This window comes from Symphalangus syndactylus, chromosome 2 (assembly GCF_028878055.3).
Source record: "Symphalangus syndactylus isolate Jambi chromosome 2, NHGRI_mSymSyn1-v2.1_pri, whole genome shotgun sequence".
In the NCBI taxonomy this organism is placed as follows: Eukaryota; Metazoa; Chordata; class Mammalia; order Primates; family Hylobatidae; genus Symphalangus; species Symphalangus syndactylus.
In genome coordinates, this window is record NC_072424.2 from 11,276,911 (window position 1) to 11,301,691 (window position 24,781).

A 24,781-nucleotide genomic window follows, 5' to 3' on the forward strand; every position below is an offset into this window, starting at 1 on the left:
CTAAGATGACAGACATCCCTGCGGTTGTGATCTAGACCAATTGTGCTACTCTAATTAAAACCATCTCAGCATGAAAGAAGATTAAAAGAGATTCCAGTTTCCGTTTTCTTTAGTAAAACTTCTGGCTTATCTTCCATATTTCTTGTCAAAATATGCTGTAATTATTTCAGAAAATGTTTTGTGGATAAATTACTAATATAATCTTTGCTCATAAGCAGTTGAAATTTCTTCTCTCCAGCCCTATTTTGGTAATTCTTTTGTCAGACTAATCTGATGAGTCACACCACTGATGATTCACCTTTTGTTCGGATGTGGTTTCAGAAAGGAACAATGAAACATGTCATCGGCAAACCAGCCATTCTCTCCTTTGCTGAAATGGTTAATTTGTAACATAGTACTGCAACAAAATGGCCTGAATTCTAATGTGTGCATTTTCATGAAAATAACGGGGACCAACTGCATTCCAAAGGCTTTTGGAGATGCAAGCAAGATTTAAAACATAACATGAATTCTGACTCAGATTCATTAAACAGCATCTTTCCCAGAATTTAGAATCTTCTCGTAAAGTGGCAGAATTCCTACCATTAGTTACAACCCCTGAGTGACCACATCCTCTCAGAGCACGCTGTGCCTGCTTCATTTCTGGATCATCACAGCCACCACACAAAGTGGCCTCAAGTGACACTAATAATTCTTCAGTGGATCAATGAGTGGGCTTGGAACCTGACTGGATGGGAATGCCATAAGGCTCCGTGCCACTTGTCTGACACCACAGAGAGGGGGAGCTTGTGAAACGCCTTGCTGTGTACTCCATGCTTTCACCGTTTGATATGATCCGTGATGGTCAAGGACAGGTGGAATTTCTCTCTTTTTTTTTTTTTTTTTTTGAGACAGAGTGTCGCTCTGTTGCCCAGGCTGGAGTGCAGTGGTGCAATCTCAGCTCACTGCAACCTCTGCCTCCTGGGTTGAGGCAATTCTTCTGCCTCAGCCTCTCGAGTAGCTGGGACTACGTGTGTGCACCACCACTCCTGGCTAATTTTTAGTAGAGATAGGGTTTCACCATATTGGCCAGGCTGTTCTCAAACTCCTGACCTCATGATCCACCCGCCTCGACTTCCCAAAGTGCTGGGATTACAGGCATGAGCCACCGTGCCCAGCCAAGGACAGGTGGAATTTTAAACAACCACTTTGATAAAAATGCCTTAGCCCTTTCCATTTGGGGTCCTAATGGGTATTAATTGAACAGGTGTTTTTCAAGGGACCTCCTAAGGACAAGCTCTGCACCAGGCACTGGGAGACTGGGAGGAGTGTGAAGCTGCTGAAGACAACTCCATGCATGTCCCTTACCCTGGGACCCTGGGATGAGGGTAAGGACAGAGCTGTGGCGAGAGAGAGCCCTCTGTACTGAAGGCGGGAGCCACAGGTGCAAGGACGTAAAAGGCAGGTGAGGAGGAGGTGAAGGAAGCCAGGGTGCCTGACCTGGCAAAGCAGACTCCAAAGAAAACAAGATAATCATGGAGGGAGGCCAGGTTAGGGAGGATTTGGATGGACTCTCTAGAGCCCTCCAGGCTAGAGCATTAGGAACAACTGGCAGGAACTAGGAGGAGAAACAGCCAGAGCACCCCCAAGGATGGACGGGAAACCTCGCGACCCATGAACACTCCCCCTTAGAGAGGCTGGAGAACATCCCAGTCCATCACAATCCTTGACGGCTTCTCAAGTAGGAAGCTCCAAAAGAAGGCAAGTTCCTTCCCCAAATGACTGGAGGATTTCAGGAAAGATGAGGAAAATATCTAACATTATGAGATTGGATGAAGAATTCACAAAAGCGATGGGTTGCATTTTCTCACATCATTCTTGGTAATTTATTACAACACTGGTAAGACCACAAAACAGAGGGTGCAAAGAGTTCTAGATAAAATCACGCACACTGGCACTTCACTGATTCCAAGTGTATTGCAAAAAGAAAGCTGGTCAGGGTAGTGCACGATCAAGACAGCCGGCAGAACCGGGCGCCTCCTGACTAATGGAGACCTATTGTTAAGAGTGGTAATTGCATTTGTATGCAGAATCCGTGCCAATTCCAGCCTGTCCGGAGCCCACTTGGAGTGAAGTCTCTGCAGCCTTTGTCATTCAGCGATTATCTCTTCATGGAAGTGCCCTTTCCAGCCCTGCTTCAATGACCACCACTTGTGCATATTAAGTTCTTTAGCAGCATGAACTGAGGTGGGGGAAATTCGCCTTTTGCCTAATGTTTAGCGCTCTGTTCTTAGTATTTACGGTGAGTGACAGGGTGGGAAGATGACAGAAAGGAATCCCTGGATAACACCTTACACAATGTTATTCTGGGGTAATGAAATAGTTTTTTTAGTGAAGTCAGGAAAAAATAATGATTCTGACAGACCTCAAAATTCTTCTTGAAAATTCCCAAAGCTAATAATCCAAGTTTTTTCTTTTCTATTTGAAATCTAAAAATATATTATTTATGTCCCTCAAATATGTAAGGATTTCAGTTTAGTCATTTTTACTAATGTTTAGTAACACCTTAATTCTCTTATTTAGATGCTATGAAACTTGTTACAGCCATAAAACTAAAAACTGATTACCCATCTCAACATATTATTTGTGAAACAATTAGTTAAAATGTATTAGTAGAGAAAGGATAATTATACTGATAGTCCCAGCCTTTGGTTATACCCCAAGGTCAAAGTTGAGGAGGCATTTACCAATGTCCAGAACAGCATGAGGGGATTACGCTGTCAGTTTCATGGGAAGATAAAGGTAGTTCATTTTTAGATGAGTATGGAGATTTTTCTGGGGGTAAATACGGGATGCAGTCCTGGCCACGATGTCCAGGGCTGGGTCGTATGAAATTCCATGAGGAATAGAGTGACTAAGGAATTCAGTGGTGCGGGGTCCCCGGGGAAGGTTCTTCCTCACAGATAGGCATCTTGAAAGAACCTGTTTGAGAAGGGACCTCCTGCAGGAATGCGCAGGCTGACATTTAGACTGGTCACTGGTGACACCAGATGACACACACAAGCACCTAATGGTTTCCGTGTGTGATGAGAACTATCACTGCTACATTTAGTGGAGATGACGCTCTCAGTGGGTATCAGGATGGTGCAAGAGCTCCTGACCACATCTAGAAACCAGGGTTCCGGGCTGGTGGCCCAGGGAGGCAGGGTGGCTTTGTAGCCTTCACTCCAACACTGGAAGCCCGGGACGTCACCCGTGTCTCTAGACAGACGACTCCCATCTTCAAAAGGAGACGGGCAGGAAAGGTGATGGCCCTGGTCATGGGAGCCCACTCAGGGTTGGGTTGGCCACAAGGGACTCACAGCAACCAGCTTAGAACAGGAGGACAACAACCCTGTGTCGTCTCCTTTTCAGAGCAGTTATAACACAGTTTCTGTCAAAAGTTGGAAAACTGGCTGCTCTTCACTGAGGTCAGGAACAGCAGTGCACTGCAGGCTACGTCTCAGAAAGGACCGACCCCTCCGATTATCAGGACTCGTCTTCCTGGCTTCTTAGGGGGATGGCATAAGATATGCTTCATAGACATGTGGCAGTGCTATTAGTCATGGGGTGTCTTTCCTCATGGAGAACTTATGATGGGCAGAGGCGATCCAAATGACTTGGGTCTGCCTCTGCTCCTCGGTGGCACTATTTTATGGGATGCCAGGTTCTCCGACCCCTGTGCATCTGACCTGCCCTGAGACCCAGGCACCTAGATGAGGCTTAGGCCCCAGAGCCGCAGGTGCACTCCAGAGAGCGCCACAGGTAAGATGGGCGCCTAGGATGAGCTTCAGTCAAGCAAATTCTCCAGTATGGTCAGGGAAAACATCCAAGATGCATTCAGAAAGCTCAGCTCATCGTCTAACTTTGGATCCTTCATAGTAAAATATATAGCTAGGATATCTGGCTAATGCTTTTTTAAAAAAAACTATAATCATAATTTTTTGTTCATAGTATACCAGGAAAAGGGGACAGATCTTATAGTTTTGAGTGTTAATGTCATGGATTAGCCATTTATTCTGATATTTTAAGCCCTACAGTGATACCATAAACATTGATTAATGCACCTACTATGTAAAATAGTGGTAAAGGAAGGATATGAAGTTACGGTGAATCATTTCTATGTTTAAAGTGTTGAAAAGCTAGTAACTACAACTCACTGATATTTTAAACTCTTAGGATGAGATCCATATATAATATATACAATATAGGTATATGATATAGGAATAGTATATAACATATAGACAGAAAAAATAGAATTATACAAATGTATAAATTTTAAATGAAAACAGAAAATAGGGCAGCAGCACTTTGCTGAGATTAGAAGTGAGGGGATTTGGTTCAGTTCATCAGTTTATTGTAATTCAACAAACAGAGCAGGCTCGGAGCCGGCACTGTGCATATGCACTGCAGACAAAAGATGAATTAAACATGGTCCATCCCTCAATGAGTTCACAGACCTGGGGGAAAGCAGCTACGATCCCACAGGAGACAGGCTCTCGTAGAAACCTAGAGACAATGCTGCCAGAGCAGCAACTCATCCCAGAGGTGTGTGGATGAGGCAGGAGGGAGGGTGGACTTCGTTATTCTAGAAAATCCACAGAAAGAGGGAGTGACATGTGACCTAGGTTTTGAAGGATAAGAGGGATTTGAGAAGGAGTTTGCCAGTTTTCCTAAGGTGACTCTGGTAACTGGAGTGGGAGAGAATACAGAGAGTGAGGGAGACTAAGCTGTTTCAATGGCCAAGGAGAAAACTGCTGGAGTTCTGGACTAGAGCAGTGGAAGGTGGGCGGAGAGGAAGGACACCGGGTGTTTTGAGGGTAAATCCACTCGACCCAGGGATGCCGAGGCAGGAGGAGCAAGTCGAGCTTGATTCCAGGGTCTGCGGTCGTCCGGGGGGGGTGAACGGGGGCTGCAGGCTGAGTCTGCAAGGAGAGAGATGCAGGCTGGGGGAAAGATCTGGTTCTGGACATGCTGGATTTCCAGTGCCCCTCAGATGTGCACATGGAGATGTGTTCAGAAAAGAACAACAAATATTTGGGGTCCTGGTTCTTCTATTGCCTGGAGAGGTGGCCAGGGTCATATCCATAAACCAAGGCCCAGAAAGGACTTGCCTAAATTCACCTCCCATGCAAGGGGGAGAGCCAGGCCTGGGATCTGGACCCCAACTTTCAGCTTCCTCTGGACAATGCTGGTGTTGACCATGGCACTCACATAAAACCGGCCAAGTTGGCGCCAATGTCAGTTGACATAAATTGTTGCGCTTTGGGGACATGGCTGATCCTATCCAAAGCTACACAATAAAAGCCAGTCCACATCCTGGTGCACCTGCCCTCCTGGGCCCAGGCCTTGTTCCAGGAGATCCCTGTGAGAAGTGGGAGCACATCTCAGCCATCACTTCACAGCCGAGCAAGCTCAGGTCCCCAAGGTGAGGTGATTTATCCACAGTGGCAGAGTGTGAGTCAGCACAGAGCCACAGTTAGCACTGGGGAAGACTCTGAGACCTAATTCAAAGAGAATTAAAGGCAGAGGCCTCTGACCTGCTGGCCACCGAGCTACACGGCCCTGTGGAGGCTAGAGACCCCAAAGACTACGGGTTTTCTTCCCTTCCAGAAAACAAGCAAACTCCGGGGCACCAGACTGTCCTGCTTTTAACTCTTAACTGTCACACATGGATGACTGGAGAAGGCAACTTTAAAAATGTGTTCCTCTTAAATTATCTTGAGGATTCAGTGATAGCTTGCTAAAGAAACTGTGGCACGGCCTGAGTATTTATAGGAGCATGAGACAAACAGAGAATAAGCTAGAGAAGCAAGAAGGATGGCGCTCTGCAAAATCACATGCAGCAGCGGGGAGAAGTGTTACTACAAAGCCTAGCCCAGTCTCTGCGAAGAAAATAAAGCTTGGGTGCAGGCTGGAGAGCAGCCTGAGATGTAGGGCAGATTCTTCTTTCTTTGGAAATGTACAGAATAGTCATGTTGTAAGAAAGTCCCCACACTTAAAACTTTCATTTTGAAAAGGGAAAGACCAACCAAGAAATTAAATCTACTCTCAGTTGCTTTAATCATGCATCACATGGAGTTGCCAAGAGCACAGCGAGGGTGACACAGCCCCAAGGCACACAGTGTTTGGGTGGATGGTTCCCTTATCTGGAGGGAGAATGGAGGTGCAGGCAGGGAGAGGGCTACAAAGGTAAATCCCTACAGTCCCCAGGGATTCGTGTCTTGTCAACAACCCCAGCTGTCCGGGGATCTTCCCTTCTCATCCAGCAAAATCTACAGCCTGTGTTTGACTCAGGTGTTTATAGGACAGAACACCCTGCACAGGTAAGGCTGGCCTGGCTCCAGCTGCTTCAGACTCATGCTTTGAATCTCAAGAATCAGGACTTTTTCCAGGCTGCTGCTCCTCCCCAAAAGTAAGAATTCCTGGTGACAGTGACACTCCCCTGCCCATGCATTACAAACACCAGATCCCTCCAGCAGGAGGGCAGCAGCACCACCCACACAGCCTCCTGCCTCCTGAGCTGCTGGAGAGTGAGGCCTGGGAGGTTGCAGGGGGGCTGTGCAAAGCCACAGCCAGAGTCCTGAGAAACCACAACAAGCTTTGGAGCCCCGGCTTCCCATGTGCCTGTGTGGCTGTAGAATGAGCCCCTGCACTGGCGCCGCCCTGGGAAAGCAGGTCCACACAGCACATCCGGAGGCCTGGGACCGTGATGGTGCTCAGAACAAACATCGCCCAGAAAAGATCCGGCTAGACCTCCCGCTTCTGTCCACAGGAAAGTGAAAAGGGGATAAAGTAACTCTCACACTCCCCCTTAGCACAGCGACAGTGGTAGCTGGTCACTCACAAGCAGACCCTGCTGGCCCCACCCATCCTATCTAAGATCTTGCTATAGAATCCTAGAAGACGGAAAGGAGGGGACCATGTCATGGGAGCCAGGAGTATGTCTTGCAGAAAATGTTTCAGGATCTTCGATAAGTTCTGATAGAATAGAACCAGGCCACAGACTCCATCTCGAGTAGTTCTGACACTGCCACCAGGCAGAGCCCTATTTATGGCAAAGGAAGGGGTCTCATTGTGGGAGGACACAGGGGAGGACACAACATAATTTTTGCCCAAAATAAAGCAGTCCAGGGCAACTGGGACTAAAAGTGAGGTAGAATTTGCCTTTTTTTTTTTTTTTAAAGACAGAGTCTTACTCTGTTGCCTAGGGTGGAGTGCAGTGGCACGATCTCAACTTACTGCAACCTCCACCTCCCAAGTAGCTGGGATTACAGACACGCACCATCACACCCAGCTAAATTTTGTATTTTTAGTAGAGATGGGGTTTCACTGTGTTGGCCAGGCTGATCTTGAACTCCTGATCTCAAGTGATCCGCCCAACTTGGCCTCCCAAAGTGCCAGGATTACAGGTGTGAGCCACCGTGCCTGGACAGAATTTGCCTTTTAAGACTCTGTTCTCATTCTTTAATTCTAACAGTATTACTTAGGCAACTGCTAGGACCCAGCCCCTGCTGTAGTTGCTAGGAACAGAAAGAGGATGACGGCATGGCGTCCCTGGTTATGGTGCCTGCATCCGAGAAGACGCATTTAGGAAGATGAAGGCAAGTAATAAGGGAACAAATAATTATTTGTGGTTAGTGCAAAAACAAATAAGAAAGGCTGGACTGGGCAACCTTTCGGAAGCCGGTCAAACAACAAGGAGGTTATGTGGACCTGAGAAACAGTGAGCCAAGGAGTGCCAGCCATGCCATGAGCCCAGAAAGGCGTTGCAGGTGGGGAGAAACTGATAACCATGAAGCTGGCAGCAGCGGACAAAGATGTGGCCCCAGGTAGGGCAACCAAAACTCCTACCACAGGTCTGCTGGGCAGCAGGAAGGGGAAGCTGAAGCAACAGCCATGGGCCCTCCACCAGGCAGGCCCCCAGGCACTATCTGAACAAGCCGCTGTCTCAAATACAGAGGGAGGTCTGTGTGCAGGGCAGTCCCAGTGCCCTGGAACATCTACCGGCAGCTCTTCTCCAAGTCCACTACTCTAATCAGGAGAGCAGGCGTTGCTGCCTTTTGATCCATTTAGCTATTAAGACTAAAGGGACCTTTGTTCGATGTCAGCCAGAGTTGGCCAGACTGTTAACCTTCTGATGCTGCCCCCTCCAGTCAGGTTTCTGCTTCAGACTCAACCCAGAGACTTGATGTGTCAGACTCAACTGAGAGACTTGGTGTGCTTCCCCAAGAAAAGTCCTTGAGCAGGAAGCAGCATCCAGAACGATGCACATTAGTCCTTCTGCATCATCCCATACGCAGATCCACTGCAACTCACGTGTGATAGATGGGGAGATGGGCTGGGGGGCGGACCTCAGGGTCAACTTGCTGGCCACCACTGCAGGCGTTTCCAAGTGAGCACTCACAGACTCACAAGTGCCCTCTACCAAGGAACCTGCCTCTGGTTGCAGATTCCCAGGGCAGCGTAATGGGGGGTGCAAACAGGAGTCAACTCAACATCTAAAGTCGAGTCATTTTGTTAACAAGAACTCAGATTAGATTACTCTGTGATTACATGGTTCCTTGGTGTGATAAATTGGTTAATAACAGGATTCCCAATGTAGTTGCTTAATGGGAATTCAATAATTACAGGTAGCCAGAATTGTACTGTTAGCCTAGGAGATGCTAGCGCCTTCTCTCTGTTCTAATAACCCAAAACCAATCTGGGGCTGTTGAAACGGTTACCATCTGGAGAACACACCTTCAATATTACCAAAGCACCTTGGTAAAATTACGCTTCTGTACCTAACATATCATATATTCACAGACTCGATTGACAGGCTCTTGTTTTCCCTGTTAAATGTCCAAGTTGAAGAGATCCCTAATAGATATCTTTATTACTTAGCTCTTGTTTCCATTATAAGATTAGTGATCAACAGATAATAATGGTACAATAATATTTAAATTGCATCTTACAGTTTAGGAGGCTCGTTCATGGGCATTTTTTGGTGGGGAGAGAGTATTACCACATTTCAGTAATTACGACAGCCCAGGAAGGAACTATTATCTCCCCTTGAAGTGAAAGAATTGAAGTTTAATGAGCCCTCGACTCCCAAACCAGCATCAGGTGGAAGAGGCGGGGCGGAAACCCCATGTCCTTCTAGTGCACCACATCACAGAACTGAGGCCCGAATTTCATTAATGCAGCACAGCCTTAGACTGCACTTTTCCCAGTTGTCCTTAGGAGAGACTATGCCTCCATCACCACATAGTCTGGATTAGTGAGACTTAAATTCATGAGATTTTATTCTACTTCCTCTAACTTAGAGCATAACTCAAAGAGGCTCTTTGAAAAGAGGGAAAAGGATAACTTGTTTTGGGAACAGGAGGTCACTAGCCATAAACGTCTCTGACAATTTTTTTTTAATTTTTTGAGTAATATTAGAGTCTTTGACAATGAGAGAAATGGAACAGTGGATTTAAAACATGAAGTGGCCCATTAGATGGGTCCTGAACTTGTTTTAAAACTCCAGATAATATAGCTTGGCTGTTTTTGTCTTTTCAAAATGTCAAAATTTGTCTAGGATTAATGGTTCTCTACATCAATAGGATTTCATGTTTATAAATGGTTTACAGTTCCACTGGTTATAAAATGTTATGAGCTCATGCATTATCATCAACGCTGAGCGTTTACTGAAATCTACTGACATTTAGTCTGGCATCCAGACCAGACATGGAAGGAGGACAGAGCGGAATCCTCCCAAGGCCTGGCCCAGACCACAGAGGTCCCAAGGAGGGACAGGGTGAGTGGGAAGGGAAGCAGAGCTCCTCAATGCAGAGATCATCACAGAAAAACGATGCATGGACCGGGGGTCCTATCCCAATTGCCAAGGAGACCTGTTAGGACTGAAAGTTAGAAGATCAAATGTGGTCCTTTTCAAAGACATGGAGACAAGAGAGGGCTCTAGACAAGCTGACAGCAATTTTCGGAGAAATGCTGTAAGAAATAACACAGTTCAAAAATCATCTTTAACACCATCTTCTAACACAAACATTATCACTGCTGGCAAACGTGCTTCCACATTGGCTCTGTGCTTGCCGTGGCTTGAGTGATGTAATTTTACTTCCGTAAAATGTTGTCTTTACTGAACACTCCCCACGCTTCTCCCAAAGAAACTGTGGTTAGTAATGAGAGTACCGTTCAATGGTGTTGACTCCATGAACACGCTATTTTCCCCAGCGTTGGGCACTATGGCCCTTACCGGATTTTCAGACAGATAATCTTTTGCAAGGAGAATGTCAGCCAAGGTCATTTCCTTTCAGGATTGTTTTAGGTGGGAGATCAGAGAAATCTATTTCTCTGATCTTGTGACACATTGCACAGGAACGGACCTTGCGTGCACTTGGTATAGATGTACTAAGGTGACCCCTACCCACTCATACTTTTGGTTTTCTGTTTTACTCCATGAAGCCCATGTGAACAGACTGTGGACAAACAATGGGGTTATTCATATTTCACATTTTTCATTTCCACAAATACATACACCAACTGCGCACGTTAACACAATATTAAAGATTCACCTACAGAAGCAGTTAAGTTATTTTCCAAAGGAAGAAAGCCTACTTGAACTATTTCACGGGAGCATAGAGCTGAAACATAGTATATCGAATTGCTATTATTAAACCATAAAATTACATTACAAACAAACACTGATCATGCCCAAATCTTGCTGTCACTGAGAGGGATCTTCATATGGAAAAGATCAAATGCTAAAATCTTCACTCTCTCTCTTTTCTAGTGTGGAGCTGGATTTTAAGCAGCAAGAAGACAAACTCCAGCCAGTTCTGAGAAAACTCCACCCTATTGAGGAAACTCAGGTCATACCTTCGCCTTACTCTCAGGAGACTTACTCCTCAACTCCCAAGCAAAAATCCAAAACTGAATCTAAAAAGCACGGAAGATGGAAACTCTGGTTCCTTTAACACTCACGGTCTCTGGAGTCTCGAGGCCGTCTTTAGAACCCACTGGAGTTTAAGTCAATACTTTTCCAAAACGAATAGGATCGAGGGAACTGTGGTGCCCATTCAGGCACCTCCCACTTCTCGCCCTGCGTACCAAAAAGGCCTTTGTACCAACAGATAATTAACAGAAGCAAGGTATTCTGTGTCACTCCTTGCCAGCTGTTCTTTGCAGTTCACTGATGTGGGATGTAAAATCTGAAATGAAACTTACGTAGTCAAAGATGATAAGTAAAAATTTCCCCCCACCCCCGATCTGCAAGTAATACATTATCAACCTGCAAGATGGCAGGCTTTCACCCTGTACACAGCTACAACTCATAATTATTTTCAAGCCTTGATTTTTTTTTTTTATAATGAGAAGAAAAAGCAAGCCTTATGTTTGCGAAGGACTTCATTTTTATGTTTCATTTTGCAAATAAGCAGGGGGCGAGTGCAATTTTCAGCACATCAAATTCCGGAGAAAGCACAATTTTTTCCAGTGGTCGGAGACCATGAATAATCTCTAAAATGTGACTATATGTATATTTGCCTTCATGTGCTATAGCGCTAAGCCAAGTGACCACATCTCAGTGTCACACTGACACCTCAAATTTAGCATCCTCTTCATCTCCAGACTTATGACATGTTTACTGCTCATTTTCCAAATGGCCAGCAGCCAGGAGTCCCCCAAAGTCAGGATATGCCTTTAATCACTGCAAGTAGACAGGGTCAGAGCTATTGGACACTAAGTTTTCTCAGATCTCGTTTTTAATCTTTTGGTACCCAAAGGCCAAATGATACATTCTGGCAAGAATCTGAGAACACACATAGAGATACACGATGGATAATCCACCCACCAATAAATCACAGGCATTCTGTGCCATGGCAGACAGTGTTTCTGTGGATCAATCCTCTGAGACACTGTTAGCCATGGTTAAGTGCAGCCAGACATTACGTACAATTCGTTATGCTTTCTATTAATGGTGGAAGACCTGACCATCTCAAAGAGAAACAGCGTGTTTAGTTTAGCTGCTACCAAGGGACAATGTCGCCTACATTTAACCTATTAGTAAGTTGTACTAAACAACATACTTAGGGGAAAGCTGTGAATCAAATGTTTTTAGGTATTTTTTAAATCAACAGTAACACTTAGAGTTATCTCTTGATTACACATTGCAATGTAAATCTTAGTTCCTTTATTTTTTCACTCATTTCTTTGCACCTTTGCAAGTATCTTTTTATAGAAATCAAATCCCCTAGTCTATTAATGACTTTGTCTATCAATTTTTTGATTTTCACAATAGAAAGTACGGATATTACTTTGCCTTTTTTTTGTACAACTTAAATTTTGAATAGTTTGTGAGCATACAGGAAAACCTAGTCTTGAAGTTTCTGTCCAGCAGTTTCACATCTAGCAGAGTGCTGACATGCACACCTCATTGATTAGATGCCAAACACACAGTGGCTAACCTTGGTAAAAGGATCTCACCTGCTTTTATCAGATTGGAGCTACTTCTTGCCATGTATTTTCCTCCTGACTCAATAGCAAATCTGTTTTAGTTCTAAGTGTTTTGATTCTACAAGGACCTAGTGATCAGTAATCAGATCGGACCTTGAAAACAAATGAAGAGTATATTATGTAAACATTCTTCGGGGCCAAACAATACCGCAGTTGTATGCTTTAATTTAAAACACACACGTGCACACACACACGTCTTTTGCGGAAACACTATATGAGGTTCGAATCCCTGAATATCAGTAAAAGGAACTGAGAAATATTTTTGTGCAAGAACAATGAGGAAGCTGATCCTGTAACATGAAGGAAGTGCAATTGTTTCCTGTAGACTGAACATTTAAAAATGGGTTTCATGTTTTTTATACGGTTTTTAACTAAAGTTATAAAAATGTTTCCAACAAGTTCTCTCTCCTTATGTTTTAAGAATCCCAACTATCTCAGTAAATTGAAATAAGGGTATTAGCAGTTTTCTAATTAGTAACATAAATCTGTCTAAACAAGAGGACATCCTAGTACACAAAATAATGTCACTGTTTCATACCAGTCTAGACCAAAAAAAAAAAAATTAAATTAAAATGTTCAGAGTCAAAAAGGAACTTCTGAAGATAAATTACTTCCTCCCTAAAAATTAAAGTATGTTCAAAATAGAAAAACTATTGTCAAAATCATTTCATAGTTTAATTGCAACACGTCACTAACAGATGGTGATTCTTCTCTTGGAAAGATTCAAGTAAAAACTCTGATACAAAAGCAAGGTAAAACGCACAGGGTTCCCTTATGTAGATGTACACATGGCATTGCATATAGAGATTAAATTATTATACTTGTCATTAAGTTCTTTATTAATTTTTAAATAAAAAATCAAAGATGTTTTATGTGGCTATTAAACTTATTTCATGGCCTCAGAAATTGGGGAACATAAAAGTAATCTAAGAAAATAACAATAAAGGAAGAATGTTTGGGCTGACAGGCATTTCATCCGGTCTGCAGAAGACAAGAGCATCGTAAGGCCTAGGCCTGACCCACCAGCCAGAGCTGGCCTGGCTTGGGGAGGGGAGGGACTGACACTTGCCCACCTATGCACCCTGGCATGGAGTTTCACCACCGGAACACATGATGGCATTTTAGGACGCACACAGGCTCACAGCAGGAGGTGTATGAGGTTTAATTTTTAAATAACCTCAGAAGAAATGGCTAAATTCATTGAGTGTTGCCAGAGTAAACTGTGGCATGTAAATCTTGCCTCCATGGCCCAGGGGAGGCTGCTTCCTTCTAGATCTTCCATCGAGCACATCCCCAGCCTCAAGGGATCAGCCACCTCCTTCCTTTCTTCTTCCCCTCCCTAGTGGGAGATAGGCTGAGCGCCTGCCTCTCCTGCTGACCCTAGCCTAATACTAACCCACTGCACAGGTGGGCTGGTGCTTGCCTCACCTGGACGGCCTAGGAGAGGAAAGGCCACAACCCTTTTTCCCAGTATCTGCAACCACAGAGTCCATGTGCAAGGAACAGAGCACTGTAGACTGAGACTCGAGGCTCCTGCTACCATCGCATGTTCTTCAGGGAGAAGGGGATTCCTTTTCTGACACATGCAGAAGGGGAAGGAAGGCCAAATGCACAGCCCAGAGCAGACAGAGGGAGGGTTCTGGCTCATTCTATAATCATTTCTGAGCCAATTATTGGTGCTGCCTCAAAGGTCCTGTTCTACAGACATCCAGATACAATGAAGGGTGCCCACCACTCAGGTGCCCACCAGTCACTCTACAAGTGTGCAACTGACTTCCAAGAAGCAGAAGTCCTGTAGTCCTGCATCTGCTCTTTCGATCTCTGACCCTCCAGCAGAAGATAAATGGAGAGGGGCTCAAAGCACGGGAAAACCTTGCTACCTTGGAAACAGCTTAGACAGTTGGCAGCGTTTCCCATGTACCCTGAGAGGCAGTTAGTTATCTATAGCCACAGAGATCTGAGATGTGGCTGGCCTACTGGCTGTAAATGGTGTCATAGTCATGGCCCAGCCTCAGACAGACCAACTCCAACCTATAAACAGTCACAAGGAGGATGGCCTGCAACACTGTTTTCCTTGGAGACCACATGGGCATATGAGAACCAAGATACACAACTCTTAATTAAAACTGTGAAGACAGACCATCAAATAATGGCCTTTCCTAGAAGACAGCAAGAAAAGGAAACAAGAAAGAGGCATGAACTTTTCCATGTCATGATGTTAGTAACATGGCCTGTTTAGAAAACCTATCACTGGTGGACCCATTCCGTAGGAGCATTTTTATCAGCAAGTGAAAGTTGATTTAATTATGAATCAGGGCAGTTTTGCTGGAGCAGTGTCACCTGAAGATCAGAGCAGCTGCTTCCCACAGCAGCAAGTCTTCTTTGATCTATAGAAACTCTATCACTAGCATATTTGCATGCACTGCATGTGCAGCCACTTTATTTACTGAAAGTAAACAACTCTGTGGTACAAAGATCAGAAAGAACATGCATTTCATGAACTGGCATAAGGTCATCATGCTACAGTGGATCCTATATATTTTGGTCAATGACAAGGTCATTTTAAGTTGCGCAAAAATTAACTTAAGGCAGACTGGTTTTGCAAATACCTTCGCAGTTTGGTATGACTATGTAAGGATTGCAGAGCATATTTTGCCCATTCAATAATGTGGTTTTTACTTCGTCTGCAGTAAACCCATAGCTAGTAATCAACCTTGAAAAAATACCAGGGTCACAGGAATATAAAAAGAAACCTAAAATTGCTGTAGCTGCCCCAAAGAGAAATGAACTTATAAAACCATTGGTGCACACACACACACACACGTTAGGATGATTTTCTGAAAGCAGGAAGGTTTATTAGCAAACAGTACAATTATAGACATTTTTTATGATGACTATATACAAAAGCCAGACACTGTCCATTTCAAACACAACATTTTTTTTGCAAATGATTTTAAAATCGTTTTTAAAACACATTCATACTTAAACTCTATTACAATGAACATCTCAAAATGAATGCTCATGCATGGGGATATAACATCTTTGTGAAAATATTTGGTTATGGGTCTTGGGAAAAAGGCACTATTCACTGGGAAACCAATTCTATTATACCATTTTCCAAATGAAGGAGCATGTCAGGCCCTTATCAATCACCCAGGCTCAGAGAAAGCACTGGGTTTTCATCAACAGCAAATTCCCCACCAAAGATGCTGTTGTCACAATAAAACACACCCTCCACCATCCCATCAATGTCGCCCTGAGATAGTGTTTAGATTGGAAACAAAATAACTTCCATCACTTGTGTATAGGGAGTCAGATGCTCCAGTGGTCACAAGAGTTAAGTGGAGAATCCAGGCAAAATCTTCCCCTTCCCTAAACCCACTTCTGTCAATGTTCAAAGGGAATTTTTCCTTGAATGAAGCCCACATTTTCATTTTCGTGAATTAGTAATTTCCAATCCCCTCGTGTGTATCCAGGCCATAGAAAAATCTTTAGGAGTCCTTCTCACTCGATTACATTTTTAAAGGACCCATTAACAGAATGTAAATCTGATCATTTGAAAGAAGCAACAGCAGCGCGTATCGCAGGAGACGGAAATATTACTAATTTCACCAGCTCTCATCTCAGCCTGGAGTGCTTCTTACTCTAGGAAAAACACACACCCAATGGCTGGCCAGTCCACCTGCACACAACACAAGAGCACCTATCGCAGCCGTGGTCACCTGCTCAGACCCGTGTGTGATGAGGAAAAATGCTGCTTAATGCTGAGGGCTTAGAAAGCTTCTCAAAAAGGAAAGCTAAAATAAATCCTGAAGTCTAACTTAATATAAAAATAAGTATTTCACTCCATGTTTCTACAGCATCAGACTACATCAGAGTAAAGATAAAATGACCTTTTTGTTCTGTGGCAAGGTTACTGCAACGCTTCTGTCTCTGGGCACGTGCTAGGTGTTCACATGGTTTACAGTTCTGCAACTGCCAAATGGAGTTGTTTTGGTTTTTTCTTAAGGATGTAATACTTAGGATCATAGCACATTATTATCCTAGGCACGAGATGCATTCCAATCACCCATTTCAAATATAATCAACTAAAGCAAACAATATACAACTGACTGCAAAGTCGTGTTTTTGTAAAATCCCACAGATAGAGATAAAAGAAAAGCCTATATTGCATATCACAATTTATCTAATTAAGTGTGAAGTTCCCCAGTTTTCTATTCCTTACATAAATAGGGGGAAGCTGTCAGGGCATAATCACATTCCCAATTAATACCTTATTCCGATGGAAAGAGGCCACATTTCTAGTACTGTTGTTGACAACATCATGGAATAAATCATAAATCATTAAGTAAAGTATATCAATTTCAGAGTTCTTTTTAATCACTTTAATTTTTAAAAACTCATTTTCAGTGATTACTTAGAATTTTTAAGCTGATTCATAGTTATACAATTTCCACTATATTTATGCAAAAATGAGTAACACATAAAGGCTGAAATCTCTAAGATATAATGGAATGGTACAGCCTACCCAAAACAGACCTATGAACTATTTTCTGCTCTTTTTCCACTCTAGAAGGTCCGCTGATGAAGGTTTTTGTCCATCTTGTCAGGGATGCTTTTTGCCTTGATCTTCCTCTAATCTAAATTCACACAGCAACAACAATGACTTTAAAAAGTTAATGCATAAATCTATATTTGATGCAAATTGGAAGAGCAAGGGCAGGCATCCTAAACAGGGTAGCATTTCACTCACACTGCTCTGTTGACTCCAGAGAGGGGGCTCGTGGCTGGTTGGGGATTACAAGGTTCCACTAAACAACTCGAATTTTCAGTGGCGAACACCCTTCTTGAAAACATCTTGATGTTGTCATCACTCATTAAATGATTATAGCTTATTCAGAATTTTTTTGAGAGTCCTTAGTCCTTCCAAGACAGCTGCATTTTATAAAAGAAATTCCAAGGATTTTTTTTACTTCTTTGCAGATCTTAGAGATGGTGGAATTGGGAGGAGTCCGTTTAAGACCTCTCTCCTCTTCCCACTTCGAAGCTTCTGTTTGGGAGGGTCAGGGCTGTGGAGGATGGTTCTGGAGGTGGGCAGTTTGTTCTACCTCTTCCGTTCCTGGACAGTGCTTAGACCCCTATGCCAAACGCTTGGTATCAATGTGGCTCCGGATAAGACCAAGCATGGGTCCTCGCTGTCACTCCCCCTTCTTAGAACACGCAAGGCTTCTTCCTGAGGAACTCCTCAGGGTTCCTTAGAACAGAGGGGTTCTTCCAAGCTGGAGCATCCCAAGCCCTTCAGGAAATGGGCACCTAGCTTGTGGTCTGGCCCTTCCAGCAAGGAGATCCTAGAGTTGGACCATGGATACGACATGACAGCAAATAGAAAGGTGTTTATTTCCCTAACAGCTGTCTCCCTAAGCAGGACAGGGATCTAGGAGCAGCTCAGTCCTTTCGATGACTTCTGAAGTGGACCACGGCCATCAGCATCGTGTGCCTGTGTGTTATAGAAGGGACTGACAGCATACATGGGAACCAAATCCAGGCTCGAAACAAGTGCTGCCATGCTAGCTGTGGGATCTTGAACTGTTTCTTATCTGTCTGCAGGGCACTGTGAGAATTAAAGGAGAATCTTCCTGTTCATTATATAGTGCCTAGCACGTAAATGCATGCTCAGGGAAGAGGTGCCATTATTACTACCACACTTATGATTATGCCTGAGATAAGAGAATTTCTCAAAGACATCCTCCTGGACCACACGGTCTGAGAGGAGATATCATTCCCTGCAGCGTCTATTCCACCCTTTGATGAAGCTGCGAGCACATCTTATAATCTCTCCACATTCCCAGCTTCCCATCCAAACTTCATGAGCTTTTTCTGTGCCCTCTTCCCTCCAGTTTAACTGTCGGACAGTGGGCTACAAGCCAAGTGAACACACACCTAGCATAAAGACCCTAAATAAGGCCAGGTATGGTGGCTCATGCCTGTAATCCCAGCACTTTGGGAGGCCGAGGCGGATGGATCACCTGAGGTTAGGAGTTTGAGACCAGCCTCGCCAACATCGTGAAACCCCGTCTGTACTAAAAAACACAAAAATTATCTTGAGTGTGGTGACGTGCACCTGTAATCCCAGCTTCTCGGGAGTCTGAGGCACAAGAATCACTTGAACCCAGGAGACAGAGGTTGCAGTGAGTCAAGATTGCACCACTGCACTCCAGCCTGGGTGACAGAGCAAGACTTTATCTCAGGGAAAAAAAAAAAAAAGACCCTAACTGGAGGCAGGATTGTGCTCCAACTAGAGACAGGACCACACCCCCTAACCAGAGACTGGACTGTGCCCCCCTGACCAGAAACAGGACCTCCTAATCGGAGAGAGAGGACCAAGACCCACTAACCAGAGACAGGACCATGTTGCCCTAAGCACAGGCAGAACCATGCTCCCCTAAACAGAGACAAAACAGTCTCATGAGACCATCTGCCTCCACTTCCACCCTCTCCCTCATCTGCCACCACCCTTGCATGCCATCATGTCATCCCCAGCCTCTCTAAGTCCACCCACCCCAAGAAGGTCTTGACAGAACCACACTTGATTCAAGTTCAAGCCACATGCTGTTTGCTCTATATAAGGCCCTTTGCAGTTCCACTCCTGAGACCGTGCAGAGTGCACCTGCGGCACGACTCCAAGAAGACAGGAACGCCAGACGTCAGGGGTCAACGCCGGACATCAGGGGTCAACGCCAGACCTCAGGGACCAACAGGTGGCTCCTGGAGTCACCGCAAATCCTTCTCAATGGGCTCAGTGCCCATTCCATATTAATGTGTACCAAATGTGTTTTAAGACTATGAATAAGAATAATCATGATGGAGAATAAGAAAAGGCAGGCAAACTTACGTTTATGTAATAATGGAAAAGTCTACTGTAAATAAAGCCAATTGACATGGAAACATTTTATTTCCTGATTCATACATGTTGTAATCCAAACTTAAAAGTGTTTAAGTTTAAACTTTAAGTTTAAACACTTTAAAAAGGAAAATCTGAGTTTAAGTTTAAGTTTAAACACTTCAAACAGGAAAATCTGAACCTCACATGTGCTGAAGCTCTAAGACATGAACTGTTTTACTGGATGGAAACTCACTAAGGCAGCATTTGTCCATCCGTGAGACCTGCCTGTGACTCACACAAGACAAGAGTCCTCTGTGGTGACACCAGATGTAAAAACGCAAAGGACCCCAGTGCTCCATTCTGACTATGCTGTCCAAGAAGACACACATCACCTCCCTGTCCACACCCCAGATATGCAGAAAGAACAACGGTCATGTACAAGAAAAGACCAGGGTGCCTCCTCTGATTCAAGTGAAAACTCCAAAAGGACGTTTTCTCCTTTCATTTCAAGTTATTTTTTGGAAAGGATCCACCAGGATGACTTAAATGATAACGTGTACTAAATATTTTAAATATTATCCAGTCTATCTTTGATGAGCATTCGGGTTGGTTCCAAGTCTTTGCTATTGTAAATAGTGCTGCAATAAACATATGTGTATGTGTGTCTGAATAAAGAAAATGTGGCACATATACACCATGGAATACTATGCAGCCATAAAAAAATAATGAGTTCATGTCCTTTGCAGGGACATGGATGAAGCTGGAAGCCATCATTCTCAGCAAACTAACACAGGACCAGAATACCAAACACCACATGTTCTCACTCATAAGTGGGAGCTGAACAATGAGAATACATGCACACAGAGAGGGGAACATCACACACTGGGGCCTGTTGGGGGTGGGGGGCAAATGGAGGGAGAGCATTAGGACAAATACCTAATGCATGCAGGGCTTAAAACCTAGATGATGGGTTGACAGGTGCAGCAAACCACCATGGCATATGCATACCTATGTAACAAACCTGTATGTTCTGCACATGTATCCCAGAAATTAGAGTTAAAGAAAAAAAAAAAGAAATTATAACTCCTTGAACCTCAAAAAAAAAAAAAAAATTAAACGAGACCTATTCATGCATTTTTTGCTGAAGGAAACAAACTTAAGGTAAGGGGGTGGGGAGGACAGCATTGAACCCTGGGAAAAGGCACCATGATCAGAAACTTGATGAACTGTCTAAATTAGTAAAATATTCTTGAAAAAAATGAATAGGCTGCTGCCTAATTACTGTTTAAGAGAAACACCTACAATACATTAGAGCAGACAATAAAATAACTAAGGTGAAGTATCTCAATTACTTTTTAGGGTCCTTCATAAAATTTTATTAATGGCACCTTAAATGTCAACACTGTGGAGAAACTGCCAGAAGAATGAGGACTTAGCAGAAAATACACGTCTTTTGCCACAAGTAAGTAATGAGAAAACAAGAGCCAAATGTTTCTGTCTTTAAAGTTGGTTTGCTTAACCTTCAACTTTGACATTCATTTGGAAAATGAGAACATTTTATATACCATCTCGACTGCTCACTACATTGCAATATAATAAGCTTATGTTCAAACAGCAGTTGCAGAAGGATGCTGTCAGCCCCAGTTAAATATCCAAACATATGTCACCAAGCACTTACGATGAGTTCGGAATCTCGTCCCATGGAAATGACGGTTCGGTTCACGGTCCGGAGAAGTTTCTCCATGATAATCTGGACATGCCTCTGAGTCGGCCCCTGGGGAAGGACACACCAATGAACATCAACACCAGAGGAACATTAACAAGCAAGCCCCAGTGGTGGTCATTGAATCCATTTACCCTGTAAAGAGTCAATCAATTATAATCCTTAATGAGATGAAAAATGGCCCTTGTCAAAGGCAAAGCTCTCACAAAGAAAACTCAGCAGATTTTATTAATTATAGTCCATTAATGATAATTTGTTATATATATAATCATAGTAATTTCATTTAAGCAAACTTTAAAAATAAAAGAAAATCTGTTTAAACAATATAATGTTTATGATCCCTGATTAGCCCACCAATTAGTTTTCTAAAGATATTTGGCCATCTGTAAATGGAAGGCAGGCAGATAACACTCCTAGATGGTTCTGCATGTCAAATGCAAATAACTTAAACAGTCACATAGGATAGAATGTTTAAACAGCATTTAGCAAACTATCTAAAATTCACACTGCTGTGGCATTCATTAAAACTTGACTCTTTTATTAGTGTGGGATGCGATTGTTGATTCTTCTTCATGAACTCTGAATCTGATTAAACACATGCTCTAGGCCCTTCCCAGTGTCACCATCTCCTCTGTGAGCTTTGGCCAAACAAGCTCTTACCCCAAGCTTTTCTCCAATAAAAACAGGGAAGAGCCTGAAGTGGGACCACTGGAGGCTGACCTTTGGGTGAAGGCTTCCAAGACTTCTCCAAAGGCAATGTCCCTGTAAGAGGTGAGGTTTCCAGCATCACAAAGAACAGATTTAATCAGATCTTTTTCTTCCAGATCACTAACCAGGCTCTGAGAGAATGAGCCAGTGCTACAGAGGAGTGGGTGCCCAGGTATATGGGCGTGGTGACTAGGAGGGATTTCCAAGGTCATGCAGGAAAAGGCCAGGGACAAGCCTCATCTACTTAGAAATCCTGGCCACTCTGTCCAGGGCTAGGGGCAAGGACAGACAAAGCCCTGCTTTCACCTTTCCAGGCACACCTGGAAAATCAATAGCATCACGTGTGCTCCAACAGGAAGGGTATGTTGGGAGTGAAAGGCACAGGGTCAGACTTTTCCATATGTGCTGGCACAAACTTGCTTTTAATTTTTTCTTTCATTTTCTAGAGACAGGGTCTCACTATCTTGCCCAGGCTGGTCTTAAACTCCTGGGCTCAAGCGATCCTCCTGCCTTGGCTTCCCGAAGCGCTGGGGTTACAGGCGTGAGCTACTGCACTGGGCTGGCACCAACTTCTGATTTTTAAAAAAGTCCCTGAAAGAAGCATACAACCTAGAAATGCAAAAGGAATAGGGTAGGCCAGGTGCAGTGGCTCACGCCTGTAATCCCAGCACTTTGGGAGGCCAAGGCGGGTGGATCACGAGGTCAGGAGTTTGAGACCAGCCTGGCCAACATAGTGAAACCTCGTCTCTACTAAAAACACAAAAAAATTAGCTAGGCATGGTGGCAGGCACCTATGATCCCAGCTACTTGGGAGGCTGAGGCAGGAGAATCGCTTGAACCCAGGAGGCAGAGGTTGCCGTGAGCTGAGATTGTGCCACTGCACTCTAGCCTGGGCGACAGTGTAAGACTCCGTCTCAAAAGAAAAAAAAAAAAAAAGGAATAGGGTAGAGCTAACAAAAGCAAAGCACTGACCTAGGGGAGGAGAGCCTGCGGGGAGGAAAAGAGCTGCTCTTCTCCTTACGACTCTCAGCATGCCTGGCTTTTTTTTTTTTTTTAAACTTTGTGCATGTATTACTTTAATAAAAATAAGAAGAAAGAACGCAGGTAATTAGCCAACTTTAAGCATCAATGCCTTTTTGTCTGACCTTAAGGATGAAAATTTAGGTCCTGAGAGGCATTTCGCTGAGAAGACACAGGAAATAAAAAACAATTTTCAATGCAGAAGGATAAATGTTGTAATGTAATAATCACCATATATACATAAATAAAAATAATTTAAGGGTGAAACTCTACCGAGACAAAAGAGAGGCTAGACCTTAAAATCAAGGCCATCCATTTTTAAATGAATAAAGTTGTACTGCAAGGCAAATGGCAGGTTCAGGCAAATGGCAGGACGTCACGCACAGAGCCATCACTCACCACGTCCTTCCTGTACAGCACCTCCAGGATGTGGCTGAGCAACTGACAGCAGGCCTCCAGGTCCTCCTGTCTCTCCAGATGGTACTTGAGCTGATCGGTCATCATGGGAAGCAGGATCTCTCTGCAGTCTACACAGGACACAGCATTGCCAGTCAGTGTGAAACCCACCAAGATGCAACTCGTGTTGTTATAAGCTTGTCTGCCCTTTCAAGCAGTTTGCATTCACATTGTGCAACACATGAAACTGACATCTGCAGGGGGGTCGATTACTTCACTGTGAGAACATCATGTCTGCTGTTATTATAAATAATTCACACATAAACACACTTCCATGCATCTATGTGTGTATCCCAGGTAAATAGATAATAATTTGCAAACATGCATGATATATATAAACACACACACTTATATCCCATTATCCCATTGTGTGCACATAAATGCAGACACGAACACACATGGTTTTTTGTTTTGTTTTGTTTCTGAGACGGAGTCTTGCTCTGTCACCCAGGCTGGGGTGCAGTGGCGCGATCTCGGCTCACTGCAAGCTCCGCCTCCCGGGTTCACGCCATTCTCCTGCCTCAGCCTCTGAGTAGCTGGGACTACAGGTGCCAGCCACCACACCCAGCTAATTTTTTTTTTTTATTTTTAGTAGACACGGTGTTTCACCATGTTAGCCACACATGGGTTTTTTAATGAATTTTCTCTAACTATAAATTCACTAATTTGCAACATTAAAAGAAATACTTCCTATAACACAAATTATTTGAATTGCAGCTTTTCTCATCTATTCCAAGGTGAGCCAAAGTATGGTTTCCTTCTCCTAGGTAGAAGATGCCAATCTTGGAGTGTGGCAATTTAAAGCACACAGAGTCCTTCTCAAGGCAGCTTCCTGGAGTGGGCTGAGGAGGAACAGGAAATGAAAAGCAGGAGCAGAGGCCCCGCTCTGGGACGCATGGCTATAAAATGAAGGGATGCCATGGTGTAAGGATCAGAGACAAAGCAGGTTTGGGTTTCCATTTGTTCTTTCAACAGGAGCATAGGACGGATGTTCAGAAAATAAAAGAACAATAGAGAAACAGACACAAATACAATTAAAGGTGAAATGTAATTCCTAATTGTCTCTTCCAGTTGGGAAATCCAACTTAACCGGAGCATCATCTGCTCTCCAGCATGGACTATTTACAACACCAGTTCTGTGTTTTGACACTAGCCCAGCCATTCCTGTTTCCTTTAAATGCAGAGCACAAGAGGAGACAGCAGTGCTCTAAAACCTTAAATAGACTTAGCCGGTTTTCAGGATTTTATATTTTAAGACTTACAACATTAAAGATACATTAAAACATGTTTTGCATTAATGTTTCTTTTATATAAGAAAACTATAAGCATGCAACATTGGAATGGTTCCTCTAAGTACACAGAGCACATTTAGAACTTTCCCAAGAACTACGCTGTAATGAAGGACTGGGGGGGAGGCACAGAGAAACAAAGATTGAGAAGAAACACAAACCCCTCTACTCCCCGTCTCCAGT

The 24,781-nt window shown here is 43.7% G+C and overlaps 2 protein-coding genes across 13 annotated transcripts in view; one reads left to right on the forward strand and one right to left on the reverse strand.

Moving 5' to 3' along the window:
- INSYN2A (inhibitory synaptic factor 2A) overlaps positions 1-13,389 on the forward strand; it is a 60,895-nt gene extending 47,506 nt beyond the window's left edge. For all 3 annotated transcript variants that reach the window (XM_055245713.2, XM_063616654.1, XM_063616658.1), the window contains one exon: positions 10,799-13,389. In XM_055245713.2, coding sequence (XP_055101688.2) covers positions 10,799-10,982 — 184 coding nt within the window. In that variant the 3' untranslated portion in view covers positions 10,983-13,389. The remainder of the gene's footprint in view (positions 1-10,798) is intronic.
- DOCK1 (dedicator of cytokinesis 1) overlaps positions 1-24,781 on the reverse strand; it is a 556,524-nt gene that overhangs the window by 310,975 nt on the left and 220,768 nt on the right. For all 10 annotated transcript variants that reach the window (XM_055245699.2, XM_055245682.2, XM_055245663.2 and 7 more), the window contains 2 exons: positions 23,253-23,380; positions 21,081-21,176 (listed from right to left, as the gene is read on the reverse strand). In XM_055245699.2, coding sequence (XP_055101674.2) covers positions 21,081-21,176; positions 23,253-23,380 — 224 coding nt within the window. The remainder of the gene's footprint in view (positions 1-21,080; positions 21,177-23,252; positions 23,381-24,781) is intronic.